This window comes from Etheostoma spectabile, chromosome 17, assembly GCF_008692095.1.
Source record: "Etheostoma spectabile isolate EspeVRDwgs_2016 chromosome 17, UIUC_Espe_1.0, whole genome shotgun sequence".
Classification (NCBI taxonomy): domain Eukaryota; kingdom Metazoa; phylum Chordata; class Actinopteri; order Perciformes; family Percidae; genus Etheostoma; species Etheostoma spectabile.
Window position 1 is genome coordinate 23,528,751 of NC_045749.1, and position 9,404 is coordinate 23,538,154.

General features: G+C 42.8%; 1 protein-coding gene across 1 annotated transcript in view; it reads left to right on the plus strand.

Moving 5' to 3' along the window:
• Positions 1-2,103: 2,103 nt before the first annotated feature.
• si:ch211-250c4.3 (uncharacterized) overlaps positions 2,104-9,404 on the plus strand; it is a 47,584-nt gene continuing 40,283 nt past the window's right edge. The window contains exon 1 of the mRNA XM_032542007.1: positions 2,104-2,413. Coding sequence (XP_032397898.1) covers positions 2,335-2,413 — 79 coding nt within the window. The 5' untranslated portion in view covers positions 2,104-2,334. The remainder of the gene's footprint in view (positions 2,414-9,404) is intronic.

A 9,404-nucleotide genomic window follows, 5' to 3' on the forward strand; every position in this document is an offset into this window, starting at 1 on the left:
GGAGTGAGAACGGGTTGTAATTATGCATCAAAATTTAATTAAATTCACCCGCCAGATCCATTGGTTGTTCTCGTGAGCAAAAGCCACTGTATTAACGATATATTTAATGTGTAAAAATTGACTGGACAAAATTTGCTACAGACATTGGTGGTTCCCAGAGGATGCATGCTCATATTTTTGGCGATCCCCTGACCAGCTCAAGATGTCCCTTTGTGCAACACTTCATGACCACACCTACCAAACTAATGCCATTCCCATCAGCTTCAGCTGTGGAGATGGGTTGATTTCTGGTTTCACCAGTCTGGACAAGGCTAAACCAGTTTTATGTTGAACCTGGCAAACTTGCATTACAAGCAGTGTTTGGCAATAACTGGTTAAATTACTTCCTGTATCTTTATCTGTATCTTTAAATTACTTACTGCACTGGGAACTACTGATTCATCATTAACATTAGCTTTTTTAAAAAAAAAGGGTTTAAGTAGTTTGGTGGCATCCACACAAGCTACATTTCCAGAGCCGAACCCAGGCCCGTTGCGCTGAGGAGCAAACCCCCACACATGGGCACCCGCTCCACCAACCGGGCTATCCAGGCGCCCTACACAGACACACAGACGTGTATGTTGTGTACATGGAGGTATAAAGTAATAGCTCCCCGTGTAGGAAACTATTTTTGCCATGTTGAAGCTAGGCTTGCTGCATGTATTCTCTGAGCTTGCTTGGTACTGAGTTCTGATGCTTTATGGCTCTGATAGTATAGGTCCATATATATGTTGTTTTCACAGATGGGACCGCCCCGATCCCCAGTAGTGCGCGCTAGTTTCTGCACCTGAACGCGTCACATGGGGCTGGATGCTCACGGATTTCAACACCCGAACATAATAGCGGCTTGTTTGGTAAACAATCTCGTATTTTACACATTAAGTTCATCAAACCGTGTTTCTGAAAACATGTGAAGCGAGTAATAGGCCACGCCGTTGCTGAATCGGTCTCCATTTCAGATCGACAACGGTCAGTTTAAGAGATTTCCGTCAGCCGAGTCGGCCGCTCCTCATTTGCATAAAGTTGGCTGGATTCAACTTTTTATGCCAATCAGGACTTTACGCCCCGCTTCTCCAGATTCCCAGCAACTCTACCAGAATGCATTGCATGGCTGCTCCCATAGGAATGAATGGGAATCGGAGAAATGACGCTGATAATGGACACACACCTTACCAGAGAAGACGCAGTTGATCTGTGCAGTCCCCTCTGTGGGTCGGCCTAGTTCTCCCTTTGTCTGAGCACTGTGATATGAACTCATTTAATAGAGGAGCAGCCTTTATAGACTATGGTAACGTCAACACGCAACACAAGTCCATGTTAGTCCATATTAACGGGGAACTGGTTTTTAATATATCTAAAGTTGCTGAAATTAATTTTGACAGCTTTACACACCTGTTTACACGTTTCTTAAAGGACAGCTGAGAGTCAAGTTATTCCCAACTATTTAAAATGGGACACAGTCTGTATCCTGTCCCCCTTAACAATGCTATCTGTCTGACTTCCCTTTTTCTATTCTAAAAACAAACACTTTTGCTGATGTTAAGTGTCAGAGCCAGTCAGAAATTCAAGCCAGGGCCGATATTCGGTCTATCCCCTGTCAGGATCGCTGAGTTAACTGTTAATGACCAATGGCTTACAAACTACATTCCTATTAAAACTTATGCCAGGTCTATAAATGAATCCTTAGCCCCAATTGTTCTATAAAAAACACTGTGGTTGTTTTGAAATATTTAGCAGTAACAATAAAATAGTTCTTACTCCGCCATTATCAACTGTGTCATTTTGCTGTGTATAGTCCAACATGTGTTTTGTGGATCTTTTAAGTGTCTCATCAGTGTAATTCACTGTGACTATATAAAGTTAGAAGCTGTGATTGATGGAACGTCAGCCTCCTCCCTCTTAATCCATTGGAGCTTTTCCTCCAGCTCAGGTCGCTCCCTGTTCGCCTTCAGGCTGAGTGCAAATCTCAGTCCTCCCCCTCCTCCTCCCCCTCCTCCTCCTCCTCCTCCTACTGTCATTCCTCTGAGTGGAGCCCAGCCCCCTTTACTGTTGTCAGCTGGAGCTCTCACACACACTCACACACAAGCGCCGTCCAGCAGGCGAGGAAGCACAGGTATCATGACCCTGCTCCAGGACACCCTCCACTCTGACTCCTCCAACAACAGACGCCTTGTCCACAACTGAAACGTCTCTTGAAAAACATGATGAGGAATCACTGAGGAAGTGTTTTATTTGCTTTTCTCAACCTCGCCACATTTGAATTGTCCTCAAGACCTCAGGGATTGTAACAGGAGCATGAGTTTGAAGAGGAAAAAAGCGGGGCTGGTCATCAGCTGGCAGAAGTCCTTCTCCATCCTGGCTCCTTGGAGGAAAGGTACGGTCACCTTCTGTCTTCTCCCATGTCTGTCCATGGCATCAAGAGTGCTTCACTCTTCCCCACCAGCTTGTTTCTCCAATGTGGGTAAAAATGAACTTTGGCGGGTAACATTGTAAAGTTACTAGCCAATTTGGCAGGTGATGAATGGAGCAAGTATGTTTGAATCGTCCGGCTGCAGAAAGGTTTCCAGATTGGTGGGTTTTCCTCCAAGAAATTTGGGTCGTTTTGTGTGTGATCGGCTTGGAAATGTAATCTTTATCTGGTAACACTGCTTGTAGAACTAATCCTACATCTCCCATCAACCCTATGTTGTGATTGCGTGATGCACTACAGAACTATGGCGTGTTGTCACCATGTACCTTTGATTGGTGAGTAGACAGGCGTCCGTGTGACGTTGGCGTGTTGTCATTTTGGATGACAATAAATAAATAAATAGATAAATGAACAAATCCTGATTGCGTTATTATGGTATTACTAAGTGCAGCACCAACTACAAGCGCAGTACTCAAGAAATCTCGTAGTGCAAAAAGTATTTTGTACGTCCACGACTCTTTCTTTCTTGTTCTAGCAATGTTTGTTTTCCGGGTTTTTCCTTCTTCTTCTATGGTACGTCGTTGCTTAACGTCCTGTAATTGGTCCGAAAGTCCAAATCGTCCTAAAAGTGTTTTCATACTGCAAACGAACCGGACCATGGGTCAGTTTGTTCCGGACGAGACCACCTCCTTTGATCGGAGCATTTTGGTCTTTTGATCCAGACCGTGGTCCGAGGCACCGGTCTCACCTGCAACTTTGGTTCAGACAAAACTGACCAAGTCCGAAAGTCCAGACCAAATCAGGTAGGTGTGAAACACCCATAGTCTGGTTTATTTTCCTTGGAAAATATTTGACCAGTGAGAAATTTGATTGGCTAGTAAAAAAAGTGTTGTTGATCACGGGTGCGATGCAGCAGTATCTTCAGTCCCAGGGTTCACATCGGACCTCTCTCTGATCAGGGAATGTGTTTAAATGGAGGGGTGATTCCCACTCTGAGGGCCTCTGGGCTGCTGACTTTTTAATTGAGCAGGAGTGTGAAACCCTTTCGGAGCTGCCTTAGCTGTGGGTCTACAGGGGCCTTTGATGTGAAGCAAATCTGTAGATGTTTAAATGAAAAAAAAAAGCAGCTGCGTCATATGACTCAGTCGGTTTTAATAAGAGTTTAATTGGATTCCCAGACAGGGTTTGTCTTTCTAAAGGGCAATAAAAGATTCAGAAGGCACTTTTAATTCTTCATCTTTTCTGGCCGACTCATAGAACTTTTAATTTCCCTTAAAGCAGTGCTTTTAATTAAAAAACTCAGAGCTGTAAAGCGTCTGGTACACTCGCTGTTCCCGACCTGTTGCGCGCCAGTGTGACATCATGGGAGCGGCGTAACTATGGTATGGCATGGTGGTCGCGACACTAGCTGCAGTCTGCTCCTGAACAGAGGTGGCGCAACCGAGGAAAGGCTACTGACTTTGCTATTTCTACGGACTAGAAGAAGAAGAAAAAGGTATGAGAGATGGAGAGAAGCACTTAGAATACTTCAAAATGTCGATTCAATGACCTACTTCGTCAGATCAAGACTTTGAAACCATGAAATAACTCATCTTAACCCAGTGAGTTTACCAGAGAGGCTTGCAGTCACTCTGAGAGTCCTGGCATCCAGTTGCTCTCGAACTCGTCCATGCTTCCTGTTTCTGCTTTGTCATGCGGCGCTGAAAAAAAATAGAGTAGTGCACGAGGTCTGCGCTCAAAATCCTGGCGCGCAGCGAGATCTCTGTGATCTCTGTGACTCGCGACAGGTCGGCTGCAGCGACTGGTAAGAGGCCTTAGGTGTGTCTGGTTCTGGTTTCCCCAACAATACAGATAACTCATTCAGGCCTACCCCCCCCCCATTTGTCTACTGTAACAAAATAGAATAGCAGCTTTCTAAGGACAATTCATACAACAATGCAGTCTGGGTCTTTACTTATTGCTAGCTAACTAACTAGTCCTTATGTCTGCAAGACAAAAACAGCCAGGGAAGTTGGGTTGTGACAGTCTGTTGGTCATGACAGTTATTGAAACATGAGGGAGGGGCGAGCGTGCTCTGTTTTGTCTTGAATTTACTTGGAACGTCAACAGACGTGACCATGCAGGCACTCCTAATGCACCTTTAAGCAGCGTTCACATGTGACGCTCCAAGACAACATCCAAATCCACATACTCTGCGAGTTCTCATAGTCTTCCATGTTCCCTTTTCTATACTTGACATCATGTTGCTCTGCATTCCATGTGCAAGCGTCGCTCAGATATCACAGTCAGCTGATTTCCAGTACCAGCCTCCATACCTGCCGAGCAGCAAATCCTCCGGCCGTTTCATTGTGGGAGGGATGATAAAGACCATTTTAAATGGAGGGGCCAGGCTGGGGCCACAGGCCATTTTAGGGGTATCAAATGTATCAAACCCAAGTGTTACATACCACCAACCCTCCAGGTTTGAGTCTCCAAAAGACTAGATACACATGTAACATTTAACACAATGGATACCCATTCAGTTTGAACCTACATTTTATTTATCACTGCACTGAATAATATTCCCCTCTTTGGGGATAAAGTGGTAATAAAAATGCATGAAAATATTTGGAACAGTTAAGTGGGCAGAGGGAGATCGAGGCTTAATATTACGGCGGCAATGGCAACTTCTTTCTTTAATTTTAACGTTTTGTAGATGTCACGTCACAGTTTTACAGTCTCCCTTTTGTGGCTAAACTTAAAGGGTAACTACGTTTTTTTTCAACCTGGACCCTATGTTCTTCTGTTCTTGTGTCTAAGTGACTGATGGGAACAACAATCTTTGACATCGGTCCAGTATTAAGCGAGATCGTTGCAGTCTGCAGCAGAGAAACAAGCTACAATGTGAGTTAATAGGGTTATTGTGCAGCTTGTATTTAACTTCACAAAAGTGCTGGTTTGGCCACTGACAGACTCAGATTCAAATTCTAAGTGTCTGACAACATTATGGAAAGGATCCCTACAGAGATAGACTTTTAAAACATCTTTAAGACCTTTCTGTTTAAAACCAGAAACAGCTCTGAAGTCGCTAGTGCTAAACCCACCAGACTCCATTTAAATAAACCATACTTTTAGCGCGTATAGAGCCAACATACTTTCACATTTAAATCGGTAAACTATGTTTATTTCAAGCAGAACTAGAGTTGTGATGGTTGGGAAAGTGGAAAGACGACCCAAAATGACTTTTCATAGTTTTATGTTGTTTCTGTCAACTTTGAATGAAGTGTATTTTATAATGTTAAAATTACTATTTATTTACATGGACTCTGGTGGCTTTAGCAAACACAATTTCGCAGGTGATTTATGTTTAAAAAAAGGATCAGAAAGGTTGACCTCTTTAGAAATCCTTTCCATATTGTTGTCAGACACTTAGAATAATAATCTGAGCCTGTCAGTGGCAAAACCAGCACTTTGTGAAGGTAAATACAAGGTGGACCATTGCCCTTACTTACATTGTAGCTCGTTTCACGACTTCCGAGTGCAGAGATCTCACTTAATACAGGACCAATGTCAAAGATTGTTGTTCCCATCAGTCACTTAAACACAAAAACATAGGAAAATAGGGTCCAGGTTGAAAAAACGGTAGTTACCCTTTAAGTGTCACAAACCATCCTCTCTTGTTGACCAATATCTGCATCACAGCCACCTTTTTTTGGCTATACTTGACTTGTTGCAGTTCCAAAACTATTTCTATCCATCCAGCAAATGTCGGGGACTTTTATAAGATATCATGCAGATTGCTGTGCATAAGCGTGAGTAAACTATTATACAAACTTGTTGATGAGAATGCATGGCACTCCGAGACAAAATCAAAACCAACACTACACTGAGATTTCCCATTCTCATCCCTAATCCCTTTTTTTAAACTTGCCATCAGGTTTCCCTGCATTCCATGTGCGAGCCTCATTCAGATATCACTGTCAGCTTATTTACAGTACGGGCCTCCACACCTGCCGAGCAGCAAATCCTCTGGCCGTTAAGTTGTGGGAGGGATGATAAATCTGCTCATTGTTGTGGCTGCGAGGGAGCCCCCACGCTCTGCTTGACAGCAGTCACATTGTTGCCGTGTTTCTGAGAGTAGGGAGAAGAGGGCCATTGTTAAGATAACACTTACATTGTGTACAGTGTCGCTGTTTAGGTTCAGGACGGAGCGGGAGGTTGTCTGGGGAGCTGAATGTGTATGAAATGACACTATTTTTCTCCGAACTGATTTCCGTACGATAACATCAGCGGTTGAAATCTGATGTTGTTTTCATGAGACTGCAGAAAAGTGTGGAAAGAAACAAGAAACTTTTAAATAAATGACTATCCACAAAACTGCGTTCTCTTATTACCATTTGATGACAAGTACCTGAAAAATTCAATACCGAGTCAGATTTAGTGGAATTCTTTAAAAGACAGGATTATGTAGCGAGGAGGCTGTCAGACATTATTCAGAGTTAAGGAATTTCAGTTGCCGAGGCTAGTAAAGTAGTAAATATGGTGTGTGTGACACATGGAAGAAGAGTAGGGTTAGCCCAAAGATTGACATGGAGGGGTGATAGACTCTCCAAGGGGGCAGTTAATGGGGTTTGTTGACCAGCAGCACTTTGGAGGTGTTCAAATACAAATTATTTCATATTATTTGATTAGTTCAGGTACATAGTTAACACAAGATTGATTATTTTCTTGGCAGCTAAACAATATATATATATATATATATACATATTTATGCTCAAGTAAATATATTCTCAAGTAAATTAATTTGGAAAAATCCAACCTTTAAGGACACCAGTTTTCTTTGTGAATGAATAATGTATTGTGAATAAATAAATGTTCTAACTTAAAATACAGGGGGCATAAGTATAGACACCCCCCAATGTTAAATTCACGTAGAATTTTTAAAGACCAGTTATTTAATTTCCCTTGGCCTTTGGAATTAAAATGCCCCCCATATCATCACATACCCTTCACCATACATAAAGATTGGCATGGTGGTATTTCAGTTAGCCTAATAGCTGGGTTGATTTGCATTGAGAGATGATCTTATGGAACATGCCCCAGGCCGATCTCTAGGCATAGTGGAGGGGATGTGATCAAAATCTAATCCAAAATCCCCAAAATACCTGTGCATTAGAAGATGATATTGGCGTCTGAAGAAGACAAGCGAGCTTGAATGAATATCATGGATAAAAGGGAAAGCAACTCTTTCAATGACATATCTCACACCATGCAGTGTTTTGTGGGAATTGTAGAGAATCTCCTTTCTTCTTTAATAGTTTTTGTAAAATTCTAAATGCAGGACTTGACTTGGCTTGGCTCATAAAGCATGTGGAACTGCTGGATATGTTTACATCTGTCTCTTTGTACCATTTGCGTTCTTGACTATGTTTTCACACTTAACAAAGTGCAATAACCTGAACCAGTAAGAGCTCTAGAGTTTCAGAAAATGACCCCAAATATTGATGTGAAAGCACCTTGACAGTGTTCTGGGTGTATGTGAGCATTGCTAAATGTCTCATTGAAAAACTATGAGGACATTGGCTGCTCTTACCCCTATGCCCTGTAGTTTTCCAGGGATGGGAAGCTGAAGGAGATTTAAATGGGGTTGACACATTCTTGCCTTATCTTAATGTTTTCTGCCCCCCCCCCGTTAACCCAGGGAGTCTGGGTATCATCCCTGAGGTCGATGACGCCACGGCCCACAGAGGCAGTGGAAAACAGAGCAAGCAGCTCAGCTGGGCCTCGTGTTGAGAGATGGGTCCAGAGATGTAGCGGTTCTCCTGGGTTTAGAGGATGGAACCATGGGATACTTTTCACAAATCTGCTTTACGTCACTTGTTCAAGCTCCTTATATTAGACTCAGAGCTTAGTCACGACCAGCCGTGTTATAGTCTGAAATTTCATTTCAAAGATAAAACTAAAGATTTAACACGCCACCTTGATTCATTTCATTTAGCGTTGCATTTTTCTCACAGGGTTCAGTTGACAGGTATTGACTAGGGATCAACCGATACTGGTTTTTCAATACCAATACCAAGTACTAGTAGTTAATGTTGTCTCGCTTTGCCAGACCCTCCTCCAAAGCACGCTGAAGAAAGGTCTGGCTATTGGACAGATAGTCTAGCTAGCTGTCTCAATGTAACCCTACAGTATTTCTTTTGGTCACATACAGCAAACGTCTCCTCACTATCTGCTAGCTGCCTGTCCCCTAAACACACTGTAAAAAACATCTCCTCACTATCTGCTAGCTGCTGTCCCCTGAACACACTGTAAAAAACATCTCACTATCTGCTAGCTGCCTGTCCCCAGAACACACTGTAAAAAAACACGGTCTCTGTAGACAGCCCAGGCTCCACAAACACGAACAAAACTAATCTGTGCCAACCTGCACCACCAACCATAACAAATCAACAGTGAAGATGAAAATCTTAAAGTAAAAATTAAGCTATTGGAATGTTACAAACTCTAACATAAAACTTTGTTTAAATGTTTTGAGCAATTATTTAACAAATGAAAAACGTAAAACCCAGTAACAGATGGTCAGATAGTGGTGGTGGTGGGGGGGTCATTAGGTCAGACTCTGAAACAGAAGCAGAGGGACAGAAACAGAGCTGAAGAAGAACACTTTTCATTAAGTGTGTCTGTTATCAGGCAAATAAAAGGCAGATACAGATAATCTGTAAGACAAAAAGCTTGACTTTATCTATAAAAACAGCTTAACTATGAGTTTTGCCACTCCAACCTGTTTTTACCCTACCAGACCAGAGGTCAGTCTTGACCCCCGACCACCCAGAGTGCTAACAGAGGGCTGACATACCCATAACCCACCTGGGCTGTAAAAATACCCGTCTTGTCGCAGCCTGTTTAGGACCTCCTGCATTCAGGATCCAAGAGGCCCGAGGGCTGCCTGCATGCAGCGCCTCAAACCCCCCCC